Here is a 17,512-nt window from a genome sequence, read left to right on the forward strand (position 1 = left end):
AATGATTACCAAGAGCAGCTGCAGCAGTGTAGTGGATCAACCTGAGCTTAGAGCGCTACAGAGGGCAGAGCTGGAGAAGGGACACCAGCCCATTGGAGGAGCCCAAAAGATCATGTGTGGATCCCAGACATTGAAACAAGAAGCTGTAACATTGAAGTAGCCTTGGAGACCCCAAGATGCTAAAGATGCCAGAGCCCTGGGATATCTGCTGAGGGAAGCTGCTAACAGGGAGTGGAACAAGCCCGGGAGAAAGAAGTTTGTTGAATCAACAAAGATGAAAAAGGAGTGAAGATCTGAAGACCCCTTTGACATCAGATGTGGAGTTTGTCCAGCTGGTTTCTTGCCTTGCCTTGGGGATTACAGTTAAGATTGGATGAATCTCAAAGGAGACTTTGAACTTTGGAATTTTAACATTGTTGAGACTGCTATAGACTATGGGGGCTTTGGAAGTTGGACTAAATGTACTTTGTTATTATGCTACGGCTAGGTATGGTCCCCATAGACTCATATGTTTGAAGAAGCCTACGGGGTCCAGGAGTAGAATGTGATGGTTTAAATATGCTTGTCCCAGGGAGTGGCACTATTTGGAGGTGTGGCCTTGTTGGAGTAGGTGTGGCCTTGTTGGAGTAGGTGTGTCACTGTGGGTGTGGGCTTTAAGACCCTCATCCTAGCTGCCTGGAAGCCAGTCTTCTGCTAGCAGCATTCAGATGAAGATGTAGAACTCTCAGCTCTGTCTGCACCATGCCTGCTTGGATGCTGCCATGTTCCTGCCTTGATGATAGTGGAATGAACCTCTAAACCTATAAGCCAGCCCCAATTAAATGCTGTCCTTCCGAGAGTTGCCTTGGTCATAGTGTCTCTTCATAGCGGTAAAACCCTATCTAAGACACCATATGACCAACATGCATATGAAAAGTTGTCCACACTGCTAATTGTAAACATAAACTGTCCCTCAATTAAGATGCCCACTATCAAAAGAAGGAAAATAAGAGGTTCAGGTAAGTATACAAATGACTGGAAGTCCAGTTCACTGTAGAATATGAGCTGGTGCTTCCTCGGTGGAAAAGAGTATAGTTATCCTGTTATGTTGAAAATAGAACTACCATATGATCCGGCAATCCTATTTTCCAGATATATATCCAAAAGAATTCAAAGCAGGATCTCATCAGGATCCCTGTACTTCTCCCATTATGCACAACAGCCAAGAAGCAGACACAAGCCAAATGCTATCAGTGGACAAATGAAGAAAATTCTCTCTCACACACACATACAGGCGCACAAGGGAGCTGTAATAAAACAAGGAAATTCAGCTTGGGTAAATGTCGAGAACTTTGTGCTATGTATACTAAGCCTAACAGTTGTAGGAGAACAAAGGACAAACAGCACAAAGTAAAGTCGCCAAAACCATAAAACCCAGGGATGTGGTTAAAGGGGATGTAAACTTTCAGTTTTACAGGATGAAAACCTTTTAGCAATCTGTTGTGTGATACGTAAACACCCTTCACATTACAGAAGGACACACTTCAGAATTGTCAATGTAGTAAATTAAATGTTTAATAGTACCACAATTAAAAAAAACACCTTTTATGAGGCTGGAGAGATTGATCAATGGTTAAGAGCATTGGCTGCTCTTCCAGAGAACCCAGGTTCAGTTCCCAGCACCTACATGGTGGATCACTGCTATCTCTACCTCCAGTTCTACGTGACACGATGCCTCTGTGACATGACTCCTCTGGCCTCTGTGGGTACTAGACATTCATGTCGTACACAGAGATACATGCAGATTTAAAAGACTCATGCATATAGGCTTTCAACTTTTTAATTTTTAGAACATTTGAAAATAGTAGTTCGAGGCAATCTACTTCGAAGTAAAACGTCATGTTCCTGTGAGGTATGTCAAAGAGCAGTAACATGAGACTCAGAGGACTGTCTCTACACTGTGTTTCAGCACTCACACCACTGTGGGTGGATTTGAAATGTTCCCTGTGGCTCATGTGTTTGAGGACTTAGATCCCAGCTGGTGGCACAGTTTGGGAAGTTGGCAGAGCCTTAGAAGATGGAGCCTCACTGGAGGAAGTAGGTCTCTAGGTGTTAGCCTTGGGGTTTTACAGCCTGGTCTACTTCCTGACTGCTCTTTGCTTTCTTTAGAGCCTGGTCCACTTCCTAGCTCCACCCTGCTCCCCTTGCTCCTCCTCCTCTACCACAATCGACTTTACCCTCCACTCATGATTGTCAATAAACTCTTCCTACCCCGAGTTACTTCTTGTCAGTTATTTGATCACAACAATCAGAAAAGTGACTAGCAGACACTTCGAAGTCTGACCTCTTAAGATGCTGTCTATTGCCCTACCTCGTAGCTCTGAGACTATAAGGAAACCACTTCGCCTTTCCTACTTAAATATTCCCATCTCGAAACTAGCAATTATATTCTCCCCATGCCCTCAAGGACTGTGAAGACTACATGAATTTGAACACAGAATGCAAGAAGCATATACATTCAACAGAGTATCACTTCTGAGCTGTAATATTCTGCCATGAAGAACGACGGCCTAGACTCAGAAGAGAGCGGTGTGGAAGGCAGTAAGGAGCAATGCTGATGTTATTAGTCTCTGGTGACACACTTTCATACTGCGAAGCCTGTTACCAAATGAGGCTCCTCTGTATGGCTTAGGGAATGTAGTAACGACTAAAGGAACCAAGTTCAGTCAGAGGAAAAAAAATAAGAGTTGTGTATTCGTGTGGAGAAGGGCTGGCCACCCTGTGTATCTATGACCAATATGGAGTTAGTTGACTTTGTGGTTGTACCTCAGAAAAGAGAAATGCAGAAGTCTCGTAAACAATGAGATATAACTCATGTTAACGGCCTCCTTACTCATTTGTGGAGGGAGCTGTCATACTACTAGACAAACAGAATGCTACCAGGACTCGGAAGGTCAATCTCTGTGCCAATGGATGGGACAGGGAGGGTGTGAGATGGCTAGCATGCATGTATGCATGCATACAAGGAAACCAGAAATTAAGGGGTGCCCCATTTATCCATCAGTTTCACATCAAGTAGGAAAACAAAACCAGTAAAAAAAACTATCTGAAAAACAATCTTAAAAAGTTTTTAAAACAAACTTTATTATCTTTGTATCACCACACAAATATTTTGACATGAGCCACTTTATTGAAAATACAACTGCTTTGGGTTAACTGTGCTGGAGCTCAAGAAAAGTATTTGCATTAATCTCAATATTGCATGACATTTATTTTGATCAAACAAGGTTTAACGTTTGTATACAGTTAGAAATAAAAATTTGAAGGCTTCTATGATTTCTTTTTAAAGTATTGCTCAGTGGGCGGTATCAACTACAAGTTGCAACAGAAAGTTATAAGCTGTGTTTCAGCAGAGGAAGTACTGACAGGCTGATAGGGAAACTGAGGTAAACCTAACATAGATTCCACAAATCCGGGCTAAGTAAATTTCTGTGATGTCACTTCTCTGGGCTTTGTAAATTGCTATGATTTCACTTCTCTGGGATTTGTAAATTGCTGTGATGTCATTTCTCAGGGTTATGTTAATTGTTGTGATGTCATGTCTCTGGGCTATGTAAATTGCTGTGACATCACTTCTTTGTATTATGCAAATTGCTATGATGTCACTTCTCTGAATTATGTAAATTGCTAGGACATCACTTCTCTGAATTATGTAAATTGCTATGATGTCACTTCTCTGAATTATGCAAAGTGCTGTGATGTCACTTCTCTGGGCTTTGTAAATTGCTGTGATGTCACTTCTCAGGGTTATGTCAATTGTTGTGATGTCATGTCTCTGGGTTATGCAAATTGCTGTGATGTCACTTCTCTGAATTATGCAAATTGCTATGATGTCACTTCTCAGAAGTATGCAAATTGCTGTGATGTCACTTCTCAAGAAAGGTCTGAATAGCAGTGAATCTCACCATTTCAGGACCTCGATATTTCCTGCAAGAACACTACAACATCAGTTATCAGGAGTGGTAAATGCCAGTACCAGAGTCAGAGCCCATCTACATGTATGGTGTTAGTACCACATTCTTATACTCTGCAGTTTCTAAACATGATACACATGAGAAACACAGGGTCAGAGAAAACAAAATGAGCAAATTCTTATCCTTTCACTAGATTTATTTTTATTATTTTTATTATATGTAAGGAGGGGAAATATATGTACACACATGTAAAGGCCACAGAGGCTGATTCCCAGGCAGAGGCGAGCTATCCAAAGTGGGTACTGGGAACCAAACTAAGGTCCTCTGCAAGAGCAGTATATATTCTTAACCATCTCTCCAGCCCCTCGGTCATTTTATTTTAAAATATTATTATAAATATACCCTGGTGGGGCTGGGGATTTAGCTCAGTGGTAGAGCGCTTACCTAGGAAGCGCAAGGCCCTGGGTTCGGTCCCCAGCTCCGAAAAAAAAAAAAAAAAAAAAAAGAACCAATAAATATACCCTGGTTTAAGAAAAGATCAAAGAATAAAGACAACTACAAAACGGAACTCATGTGGGGATACACTAATCAAAAATATATGCCCAAGTTTAAAAAGGCAAGAAGCAAGGAAAATAATAAAGTCTGATCTCTATGCTGACTGAGGCAAAATAAAGACTAAATGTTTGCGCTGATCTCACACACACCAGCATTCGGTACATTATTTTGCTATAACTCACCAAGAAAATAGATTTCTCTGACCCAAAACAGCACAAATACCCTTCTTTACTCAGGCCTGTCCTCAAGGCTCACTGAACACAGACAGATCGGTAACTACACTCTCTGGTCAAAAGCTTTCTCTTTAAAAGACCTCTACTGAAGGGACCAAAGGGTGTTTTACCAACCGGTGGCTGTACTATACTCACCCTGAGGTTACCTACTCTGCAAGCAGTTTCTGACACTAAAAATCTCCCATGAGGCTAGAAAGTTGGAAAGAGAAGGACTAAAAAGCAGAACGGGAAGAGGAAAGGGGGATTCAGAACAGCTTCACAGAACTCCAGCATCACGGGAGTGTTCCCACACAGAGATTCTGTAAACAGAGTCTCCAGCTGACACCCCAGGCAGATGAGCCCCTCCCAGCCTCTCCCCCATCCACACTTCAAACCCTGGCTTTTCTGTGACTTCACTCCTACGGTGAACTCCACTTTAAATGTCTCATAAAGGCAAACAGAAAAAAGGAAGACTCTTGAGATCTTGCTTATGGAATCCTCATCCTGTGCCTATGAACTTTTTTGGGTAACTGCTGGAAAGTTTCTACATCCAGCAAGAGGAGATCTGGTTTCATGGAAATAAGAGGTAGGAAGATTAGGTGAGAGAGCATAGAAAGGATCTTCCTGTGCCCAGGACTTAAGAGGCAGGAAGACAGCACTTTCTCACTTCCTGCTTACATTGTCTGCTGGATTCCTAGTCTTTCAACCTCTAACTTAAATATTGCTTCTCTCTAAAACTTCTCTTAAGCCTGCATCCCTTTCAATTTTTAGCTTTAGTTAGGTATGAATGTGTCTGTATGGGTCTATGTGCATTAGGGTGACACTGTAACAGCCCTAAGATTCCTCGATTCATGATATAGGTGGTTGTGAGCTGTACCACATGGATGCTGGGAACTGGACTCCAGCAAGAACAGGGCATGCCCTTAACCACTGAGCCATCTCTCCAGCCCCTCTGGAATCTTTTCTACACACGCAGACAAAACAATCAATGATCTGCTCTCCCCACTTCTCTGGAACTTAGACAACCCTCTACTGTTTTGTAATTGGCTCTTAATGTGCCTTCCTGCCCTGTTCAAGGATAAACACTTACAGCGTGGGCTTCATAGTTAGCTATTTATTCCCTGCCCCAAATCTGACAGGACTCGTCATGGAAGCTTGACCATTGATCATCGAATAAATGAATGAGTGATTTCACTAAAGTGCAACACTCAAACCTTTAGACGACCTTTAGGATATTTTGATAATGCACTAATTTGATTGTTGGAAGTTCGGTTTTAAATTAAACTGATGCCGCACCAGCCATGAAAGTGTCACTTAGTTTGTGGCATTTCTGCTCATCATTCATTCAAACATCCACCATGTTTCTTCTATGCTTCAGGAGTACAAAGTTGTAAATTTACAAGATCAACAAATTCCATGATTCCAGGGGCCCTAAATTTCCCCAGGGTAACTCTGGAGAGAAAAGCTATCATGGAGAACTTGTCTAGAAATGGCAGAAGACACGTTTTGCTACTTGGCATTTGCTAAATTATCACAGGACAAAAACCAACAAAAAACAAACAAACAAACAAACAACAACAGCAACAAAACCCAACAACAACAAAAATCGCCGAACACATATAAAGATTACCTTTTTTTTTTCAAAAAAGACAATGGATTTTTTTAAAAAAGACCTGATTTAGTGTTCCAAAAAGACAAAACTAATTTATTGTCTCCCAAAACAAATCACAACAGTGTCAACAAAACACTCACGTTAGAGACCCATTTCCTTTCAGCTAAAAAGAACTAAAAGTTTTCTTGGAAGAATGGTGATCTGTGAGTTACAAAGGTCTTTATATTTGAAACTGTATGCTTAACCACTAATTTAAACTTGAAGTTTTTTTTTTTTCCTTTCCTGAATTTTATGGATCCGATGTCGGAGACTGTGTCTGACTTCACACCTGTCCTTTCTCCAAGCACACAGTTCCTGCCTAGCTGTTCTCAGAGCGGCATCTCTGCTCCCTGGAGTACCCCATCCTCTTTCCTTCTCTGCTCGCCCCTGTGATGAGTTTTTCCTCATCTCCAGACTTGGCTTCTCTCCATGGAGCTCACTGTATCTCCTGTTCTACCCATTCACCACCTCTGAGCCTCTCCTCCTAAGGTCCTCCTGAAGGTCCAGATCCCTTGGGGGTCGCTTATCAGATATCCTGCAGATCAGATATTTACATGACATATTTATAAAAGTAACAAAATTAAAGTTATGAAGTAGCAACAAAATAATCTTACAGTTGGGCTTCACTACAACATGAAGAACTATATCTAAGGGCCATGGCATTAGGAAGGTTAAAAGCACTGTCCTAAGAGTTGAGGGCCAATTCTATCTGCTTTTAGACCCATTTGATAAGTCAACTATAGAGTATGGGCTCCTTACAATTCTGTATCCTATACCTGAAAGGACCCTGACAGGGCCTCAAGGCTGTCAGGCAAGAATCAACATAATGCTTTAATTTTCATCTGATACTCAGAAGTTTCAGTGAGACACATTTGCAAAAACATCAATCTCAAAATACAAGTCTGGGAATTAATACTGAGACCTTGATAACTGAAGTGTTATTTCTATGCCGAAGGGGAAAAAGAGGGTGGGGGTGGGCACGAGACAGGATCTGAATCGCAAGCAGATGATGCCGAATGGCGTTCTAGGCAGGTTAATTGTTGAAGGGTCCTACAATCACAGAGCATTTCTACACAGAGAGTGGACTTCTCCACAGTTTGGTTTGTTTGGTGGTCATTTGGACCTTCCTTTGCCAAATCCACATTTTACAGAGAGCGGTGCCACGCTTCAGCAATTCCTTAGAAAATGGGAGTCGGTGATTTGAGATACAGGTAGAGTGAGCTGCGGCTTTAGGCTTGTGGCTCCTACAGGCGGAGTTGAATGAATGTGTGTGCTTCCCCTTACAAACCTATCCTGAAGGGTGAAGGACAGCAACCTCAAACAGCAGCTAGTGGTCAGTTCAGGGATGCTCAGAGAATCCATCTAGCTCTCCCGTAGGAAAGCAAAACTTTAACAGTAACCTAAAGGAAACTGAATTATAAAAGGAAGCATTGTACAAAGCATCATCAGAGGTGTGTCTGGGAAAACTACCAGTGAGATTTAAGTCACAACGTCCCATTCTCCCTTTGAAAGTGCTTTCTAATAACACTGGGCACATCCCAAACAGCTTCCCTCAGCCTGGAGCACACCAATCGCACCTTCCCACGCTCACTAAATAGGGTGAAAAAAATAATCAATGCCCAGAGAACCCAAATCTCTTCATTTCTAAAGTAAATTGCAACTATCTGTCTTGCTGGGCATTTATCCACAGGAGTGGCTCCTAAATGAATTTAGGAAACGAATATGACCTTTAATAGATAATTTGGTGCCCATATGGAAAAAGAGAAGGCAAAACAAGAATGGTGAGTGAATGTTGGCCCAAAGTAAAAGTTCTAACTGGGGGGTGGGTGGGGAAACGAGAGACTTCATCTAGAAAGGGGGAAAGGATGAAAGTCAACCACGGAGCACAAACGAAGGAGAGAAAATAGTGTTCCATCTAAACCATCTAAAGATCCACTGGAGAGATGATGGAACTGAAACGGAGCAGGGATTTCGGAGTTCAAAACTCCTTGACTCTACAAATTATTGCAGTTCTTTTAAAGGTCGGTGGGCTGAACATCCTAAAAGAGGGTTGGCAGTGGGGAAATCACTCTCGGGGCATGGCAGGGATGTGGGGACCCTCCTAAACTCAAGAAGCGGCTTCAGATTAGGCCGGATCGGGGAAGCTGGGGTTTCTAGAATTGCTCCAGACTGTCCGGCGCTGACTGACCCGAGGGCGACCGCAGATTCCACGTGGGAATCCGGGAGAAGGAAGCGCATCCTCCACAGCCACCAGGACGCTCGTGACACCGAGCTCCCCGAAGGACCGAGGAGCAAGGGGAGAGCAGGGTTCAGTGGGGCTCGCGGGCGCGGCCACTCACCGATGCCGAGCCCCACGACCAGGCGGCCGGCCAGCAGCGTCTCCTTGTTGGCGGCGGCGGCCAGCACGGCGGAGCCCACGGTGCACAGGGCGCTGGCCAGCAGGATGGCGCTTCGCCGACCGAGGGCGCCGTTCAGGGCCCCTCCGGCCAGCGCCGCGACGGCGGCCGCGCCCACCGCGCCCGACACCAGCAGCTCCTGCCACATCGCGCCCAGGCGCATCTGGCGCCGCAGCAGCAGCATGGCCCCCGACACCACGCCGGTGTCGTAGCCGAACAGGAAGCCGCCGAGCGCGGAGAAGGCGGCGGCCGCGTACACGAAGGCGGGGGTCTCGTCGCGCTGGAACTGCCTGCGCGCCGCGCGCTCCAGCTCCGCGCCCTGCAGGCTGGCGGCCGACTCGGCGGCCAGGAGGCTGCGCTCCCCGCCCGGCGCCCCGGGCTCCGGCTGCCGGCGGCGCCTCTCGCCCATCAGGCTGCTCAGGCTGCGCAGCGTGTACTCCACGTCCTCGCTCGCCTTGCGGGACATGGGACAGACGGACGCCGCCCGGGCGGCTGCGGGGAAGTTCCGTGGGGCGCCGCGCACTCGCTGCCAGCTGCTGAGCCGCTGCTCTTCGGCCACCTCAGCCGCCCGCCTCGCAGCCTCTGCTAGGCTGGCGCTGCGGAGCGGCCGGGGGCGGGGTCGTGCGTCACTTGCCCGCTTAGAGGGGAGGGGCCAGCGGGACCCGCCTCCCCTGGTGGGCGGGGCGAGATAAGAGCCCCTCCCCTGGACGAGGCCACCTCCCTCTGTGGGCGGGGTTAAGCGTTGGGCCAAGGGAAGGAGAGAGGTCCTTAGGGAGTCCCGGGTACCAGGATACCTGGAAGCTCGCCTTCTGGCTGCAGCCTAGCTGCTGTTCAGAGCACGGAGGCCCACAGCAGGCCAAGGATCAGGCGAAAGTCTCCTTCTGTCTTCATGCCTGCTGAGACTGCCTGGCACCCACCTACTTCCGTCCTTTTGCAGTGTGTGCCCCGTTGCTCTCTTGCGATTAGTTTGTTTTGAAGTCGTTTGGGACCATGTTCTCTGGTTTCTCTAGTTTCCTTTCTCCCTGCTGCTCCTTCTTCAGATTCTAACCCTCCTAAAACGCATTTGCATCTTGACTCTCTGAGGAGAGACCTTTTCTCCCAAGAGAGTCCCCGAAGGCTTCGTGTGGATGGATCCCCAAAGGAAAAGCAACTTTAGGTGCGCGTGTATGCGTCACACTCTCACATAACTAGCTGATTCCAAGTGGAACAAGGAAACCCAAGAATCTGATTTGCTGTGTGATAGGCAATTTTGCCACCTTCCTTGCCCAGCATGGGAGCCCAAAACGGTATATTCTCCCCAACAATTCCTGCTGCTGTCCCTTGATTTGGAGAAGCTATTTTAAACGCCCCATTTGCCTGAAGCAAAGCAATTTCAAAACGTTTGAGGACGGCTATTTTAATTGCTAATTGCCAGTTGTTGGCGGGTATGGAAACCTCCTGTTGATTTAAATATTCTGTAAATTATTTTGTGCTGTTTCATTTCCGGAGATAAAGACGGATCAAGCATCTTTCTGATGCAGTCTCATTCTTCTTCTGGCGAAGGACACCAGATTTAAATGAAAATGAAATTGAAAATTCATGCTCTCCATGAACAATTTCTGCCCTCGTTTAGTTCCCTTATTTGAACAAAAGTTTCTTAGCACGAGCCCTATTCATGCAGTTTAAGCGTGGTTCCTTCGGAGAAATTGTTTCTGTCATCCTTATTACACTACGAAGTTTTTAGAATTTCCCAACGTCCCTTTCGCCTTGATTTTCAGTCACCATAGCTCCATAATATTTCAATTTCTAGTAACGAGGGCAGGGGGGTTATCTCAGAGAAATAACTTTAAATGTATCGTGTAGCTTTAAAGCAAGGCTTTATTTACCATCTTCCCAAGGAGAGATTAAACACAGACTTAGTCTCTCAAATAATGAAACCAACTACTTAGACTTCAGAAGATTCAGGGCTTTCCCAAGTCCACAGCAGCAAAACTGCGCCCCCTGGTGGTCAGCCTGTCCACGTAGCTTCTGAAGAGAAGAGCTCCTCAAGTTTCTTGTTGAGATGAAATGAGATGAATTTCAAATCCAGCTAGCTTCTTCCTTTCCAATTTGTATCCCTTTGACCTCCTTTTGTTGTCTGATTGCTCTGGCTAGGACTTCGAGTACTATATTGAATAAGTAGGGAGAGAGTGGGCAGCCTTGTCCAGTCCCTGATTTTAGTGGGATTGCTTCAAGTTTCTCTCCATTTCGTTTGATGTTGGCTACTGGTTTGCTGTATATTTCTTTTACTATGTTTAGGTATGGGCCTTGAATTCCTGACCTCTCCAAGACTTTTAACATGAACTCGTGTTGAATTTTTCAGATGCTTTCTCAGCATCTAATGAGATGATCACGTGTTTTTCCCCTTGATTTTGTTTATATAGTAAATTGCATTGATAGATTTCTCTATATTGAACCATCCCTGCATCCCTGGGATGAAGCCCACTTGATCATGATGGATGATAGTTTTTGATGTGCTCTTGGATTTGGTTTGTGAGAATTTTATCGAGTATTCTTGCATCGATATTCATAAGGGAAATTGGTCTGAAGTTCACTTTTGTTGTTGGGTCTTTGTGTGGTTTAGGTATAAGCGTAATTGTGGCTTCATAGAAAGAATTGGGTAGTGCTCCTTCTGCTTTTATTTGGTGAAATAGTTTGGACAGTATTGGTATTAAGTCTTCTATGAACATCTGATAGAATTCTGTACTAAACCCATCTGGTCCTGCTTTTCTTTTCTTTTCTTTTTTCTTTTCTTTTCTTTTTTTTTTTTTTTTTTTTGGTTAGGAGACTTTTAATAACTGCTTCTATTTCTTTAGGAGTTATGGGACTGTTTAGATTTTTTTAATCCTGATTTAGCTTTGTTACCTGGTATCTGTCTAGAAGATTGTCAATTTCATCCAGATTTTCCAGTTTTGTTGAATATAGGTTTTGTAGTAGGATCTGCTGATTTGATAGTATACTTAAGTGACCACAAAAGTTTCACCAGAGAACTGCTAAGCCTGATAAACAACTTCAGCAAAGTAGCTGGGTACAAAATGAACTCAAACTAATCAGTAGCCTTCTTCTACTCAAAGGATAAACAGGCTGAGAAAGAAATTAGGGAAATGACACCCTTCCCAATAGTCACAGATAATATAAAATACCTCGGTGTGACTCTAACCAAGCAAGTGAAAGATCTGTATGACAATAACTTCAAGTCTCTGAAGAAAGAAATTGAAGATCTCAGAAGATGGAAAGACCTCTCATGTTCATGGATTGGCAGGATTAATATAGTAAAAATGGCCATTTTACCAAAAGCGACCTACAGATTCAATGCAATCCCCATCAAAATTCCAACTCAATTCTTCATAGAGCTAGAAAGAGCAATTTGAGAATTCATTTGGAATAAGAAAAAAACCCAGGATAGCGAAAACTATACTCAACAACAAAAGAACTTCTAGGGGAATCACCATCCCTGACCTCAAGCTATATTATAGAGCAATAGTGATTTAAAAAACAAAAACCGTAAGGTATTGGTACAGAGACAGGCAGGTAGATCAATGGAATGGAATTGAAGACCCAGAAATGAACTCACACACCTGTGGTCACTTGACATTTGACAAATGAGCTAAAACTATCCAGTGGAAAAAAGATAGCATTTTCAACAAATGGTGCTGGTTCAACTGGAGGTCAGCATGTAGAAGAATGCAGATCGATCCATTCTTATTACCCTGTACAAAGCTTAAGTCCAAGTGGATCAAGGGCCTCCATATAAAACCAGATACACATAAACTAATAGAAGAAAAAGTGAGGAAGGGCCTCGATCATATGGGCACTAGGGATGTTTTCCTGATCAAAACACCAAAGTCTTATGCTCTAAGATCAAGAATTGACAATTGAAACCTCATAAAACTGCAAAGCTTCTGTAAGGCAAAGGATACTGTCATTAAGGCAAAAATGGCAACCAACAGATTGGGAAAAGATCTTTACCAATCCTACATCCAAGAGAGGGCTAATATCTAATATATACAAAGAGCACACGAAGTTAGACTCCAGAGAGCCAAATAACCCTATTGAAAAATGGGTTTCAGAGCTAAACAAAGAATTCTCAGCTGAGGAATATCAAATGGCAAAGAGGTACCTAAAGAAATGTTCAACATTCTTAGTCACCAGGGAAATGCAAATCAAAGCAACTCTGAAATTCCACCTCACACCAGTCAAAATGGCTAAGATAAAAAACTCAGGTGACAACAGATGCTGGTGAGGATGTGGAGAAAGAGGAACACTCCTCCATTGTTGGTGGGATTGCAAGCTGGTACAACCATTCTGGAAATCAGTCTGGAGGTTCCTCAGAAAATTGAACATTGTACTACCTGAGAACCCAGCTATACCATTCCTGGGCATATACCCAAATGGTGCCCCAACATACAACAAAGACACATGCTCCACTATGTTCATAGCAGTCTTATTTTTGATAGCCAGAAGCTGGAAAGAACTCAGATGCCCTTCAACAGAGGAATGGATACAGAAAATGGGGTACATCTACACAATGGAGTACTACTCAGCTACCAAAAACAATGACTTCATGAAATTCATAGGCAAATGGATGGAACTAGAAAATATCCTGAGTGAGGTAACCCAATCACAAAAGAAACAAAAAAAAAACAAAAAAAAACTCACTGATAAGTGGATATTAGCCCAAAAGCTTGAATTACCCAAGATACAATCCACAGACCACATGAAGCTCAAAAAGAAGGATGACCAAAGTGTGGATTCTTCAGTCCTTCTTAGAGTGAGGAGCAAAAATATTCATGGAAGGAGATATGGAGACAAAGTTTGGAGCAGAGACTGAAGAAATGGCCATTCAGAGCTGCTCCACCTGGGGATCCAGACCATTTGTATACAGCCACCAACCCTAGACAATATTGATGAAGCCAAGAAGTGCATGCTGACAGGAGCCTGACATAGCTGTCTCCTGAGAGGCTCAGCCAGAGCATGTCAAATACAGAGGCAAATGCTAGCAGCCAACCATTGAACTGAGAATGGGGTCTCTGTTGGAGGAGTCAGAGAAAGGATTGAAAGAGCTGAAGGGGCTTGCAACCCCATAAGAACAACAATGCCAATCAACCAGAGCTCCCAGGGACTAAACCACTACCCAAAGAGTACACATGGACAGACCCATGGCTTCAGCTGCATAAGTAGCAGAGAATGGCCTTGTTGGGCACCAATGGGAGAAGAAGCACTTGGTCCTGCCAATGCTGGACCCCCCATTGTAGGGGAATGTCTGGGCGGGGAGGTTGGAAGCAGGGTGGTTTGAGAGGGGGAACACCCTTATAGAAGAAGGGGTGGTGAATGGGATAGGGGTCTTACGGATGGGAAACCGGGAAAGGGAATAACATGTGTAAGTAGAAAATATCCAATAAAAAATCCAGCTGCCATAGAGAACACTGACTTCTACTCACTAGGAGCTCCAAATTCACATTCGGGTTCCAGAACACTGAACTAACTACTCCTTAAAATCATCTACACCTCATAATTAATATTCCTGAGGTTCGGCTACCTCAGAAGGAAATGTGACATTAGTAACACATCCGAGGGCCAAAAAGCCCTCTTCAGGGCTCTTGGGAGGAGCCAAATTCAATTAGGCACCATGATATTCTATTAAAATGGAGTTCCTTGTAGCCTCTTCTAATTTAACTTCATGGGGAAATCGAAAGTTCGGGGTGGGGGGTGGTCAGTGCTGAGACCAAGCAGAGTACATCTCCGCCAGTGCACCAGTGTTTCACAAATGTTCAAAATCCCCAGGTTATTTTATGAACCACTTTCTCTCACTTTCAGAGGCTTAGCAAGGGCTCATTGACTAGAGTTCGAAAAATCACTTTGTAATGATGTTTAATTGCCAGTCGAGAGGAAGTGTAGGCACCACTATTGGTTTGCTAAGCAAGTCCTACACCCCAACTTTAAGGATGTGTATTCACACTGTCCCAGATCACTAGGGCCTACCATAGAAGAGGAAAAGAAGAGAGTTTTGGATATACTGCTACACATTCTGAACGCCAGGCTGAGACACCGGGAACTGATCCAGTGGGAATATGTTTGTCGTTGGGATACAGACGTGACTAGAGAACATTTGTCTAGCATCAAATCCAGTTCCCAGTACCACACAAAGATAGGGCGAGGGCCTTAGTTTGGAAGAAGGGATGAGAATTTGGGAGCACGATATTGTGCTTATTGGATGTTTAGTTACATGAGTGATGTATCCTTGTTGGAAAAACAATATGGCAACAAAGACAACTTTCTCCAAAGAAAGAAAAAAGAAAAATCCTTCCAAGGTGTGGTGATTTCAATGAGAATGATCTCATAGACTTCATAGGTTTAAATACTCTGTCCTCCAATGGTGGAATTGTTTGGGGAGAATGAGGTGGTGTGGCCTTGTTAGAGGAGGTATGTTACTGAGAGTGAGCTTGGCTCGCTCTCTCTCTCTCTCTCTCTCTCTCTCTCTCTCTCTCTCTCTCTTTCGGCCTCTTACCTGTGAATCAGATGTAGACATTCTGCTACTACTCCAGCCTTTCCTGCCTGACTGTTGCCGTGCACTGTACCATGTAGTCATGGACTCACCCTCTGGAACCGCGAGCCTCAAATTAAATGCTTTCTTTTATGAGTTGCCTTTGCCATGGTGTTTTGTCATGGTAGGAGAAAAGTGATTAAGACTCAGGGCATTCGTCTCAGAGACATTTCTAGTTTGAAACACATATTTTAAGATTTGTGTATGCTTTTAACTATGCATATATATGTATAGATATGTGTGTGTGTATGCTAATGTATTTGAGTGCTTGGTCCCCAAATGTTGGAACTGTTTTTGAAAAGAGTAGGATGTGCAGCTGTATGGAAAGAAGTGTGTCACTAGAGGTGGGCTTTGAGGTTTCAAAAGCCCAACCCAGGCTCAGTCAGTCAGTCAATCTCTCTCTCTCTCTCTCTCTCTCTCTCTCTCTCTCTCTCTCTCTCTCTCCCCTATTGTTCCAGAACCATGCCTATCCTCTCTGCTATGATCATGACCACATACTCACCCTCTGAAACGGCAAACAAGCTCCCAATTAAATGACTTCTTTTATAAGCTGCCTTGATCATGATGTCTCTTCGCATCAGTAGAACAATGACTGAGACAGAGGTAGAGGGAGGAGCTCACAAAGCTGCATCTCTGGCTGAGAAGCTACGAGCAGTTGAGAGGGAAAAAGAATAAATAAGCTGTCTTCAGACATGGAGACCCAGAAACTATCCATGATCGGGTAGATGGTCCTATATCATGCATGCACATACCAATAGCACTGAGTGCACTCAGTGAGTTTTAATAAGGAGAGAGCATGTGACAATGGAAGGTAGAAGTGGTCATGGGAGATACGGGATCAATTAGAGGGGAAAGAATGTGATGTTGATTTCATTGGAATATATCATATAAATTATATATTTATATTATTGTAGATAAATATATATGGAGTAGTATAAATATAATATATATCAAATATATGTGTATAGATATCAATAAAAATTCTTGACGGTTGTAAAACTAAAAACGAAGTCAATATACCTATCAATTAGCAGTCTCTGATATTTGAAAACTTCTTGGAACTCTACAGAGAACTAGAACATTTATTTTAGTAGCTTTTCTATTCTGAAAAATTACCCCTCAAACTACAATGCAGAAAAGAAAAAAAGAGAGAGAAAGAAATGTGTTTCTAAGCTGAAAAGCTCAGTAATTCCCTCGTCTTCTCGAAATCATTGATACATTGCAAGATGTTTGTGTAAGCACAGCAAAACTCCAGGCAGGAGATATCGTCACTAGCTAATCATGATGGATCTCCCAGGGGGGAAGATTTGGTAAGGAAATAAGAATGTAACCATGCACAGATGAGAAAAGCAGAGTCAGTTCTGCTGTGTGATCTTTGTTTTCCAAGATGGTGATGAAATTTCCAGGCAGGAGCCTGAGGGTAATCAAAGTTATTTCTCACAGACATACTAGCTAAGTGTGCCCTCAGCCTTCAATCACTATGGTGACGGATGATAGACTCAGGGTAAACAGCAGAGGGGAACACGGCCAACTAATTTAAACAGCATTGGCCAAATTATTAGTGTTTGCATTTATTTGTTGTTTTCTTTTCAAGACAGGATCAAGGTATTTGTCCCAGGCTAGACAGGGTCATACAATGTGTCCCAGGCTAGACAAAATCCTTCATCCTCTGATCTCAGCTTCCTGCATGATGGTGCTATAGACAGGTAACAGCATATTTATAGGCTTAAAGTTCCTTTTATGTTAAAATGCATTAATTTTAAGTTTAGGTATGCAACAGAATTACTTTGCCCCCATGTGTATTTTACACTTGTCACCTATTTATCTATCTCCATGTATATTGTATATTTGTTATCTATTTATGTGTCTACCTTTCTATCCATCCATCCGTGTTACATTGTATCTTAGTTTACGTTTCTATTACTGCAATAAAACACTATGACCGAAGCAACTTGGGGAGGAGAGATTCTTTTATTTCCAAGTGAGAGCTCAACATCAAGAGAAGTCGAGGCAGGAACTAAACAGGGCAGGATCCTGGAAGCAGGAGGTGATGCCATAGAAAGGTACTGCTTACTTACTGGCTTGCTCCTCATGGCTTTCTTCTTCTGCTTCTTTATAGAACCCAAGAGCACCAGCCCAGAGACCATGCACCACCCACAATGGGCCATGCCTTCTCCCCATCA

At 43.5% G+C, this 17,512-nt stretch overlaps 1 protein-coding gene across 1 annotated transcript in view; it reads right to left on the bottom strand.

The window, feature by feature from the left end:
- The window catches only part of Slc2a13 (solute carrier family 2 member 13), a 327,266-nt gene extending 317,954 nt beyond the window's left edge, over window positions 1–9,312 (bottom strand). The window contains exon 1 of the mRNA NM_133611.2: window positions 8,711–9,312. Within this exon, the coding sequence (NP_598295.2) occupies window positions 8,711–9,233 (523 nt within the window). The 5' untranslated portion in view covers window positions 9,234–9,312. The remainder of the gene's footprint in view (window positions 1–8,710) is intronic.
- Between the last annotated feature and the right edge of the window lie 8,200 nt (window positions 9,313–17,512).

Source organism: Rattus norvegicus, chromosome 7 (assembly GCF_036323735.1).
Source record: "Rattus norvegicus strain BN/NHsdMcwi chromosome 7, GRCr8, whole genome shotgun sequence".
In the NCBI taxonomy this organism is placed as follows: domain Eukaryota; kingdom Metazoa; phylum Chordata; class Mammalia; order Rodentia; family Muridae; genus Rattus; species Rattus norvegicus.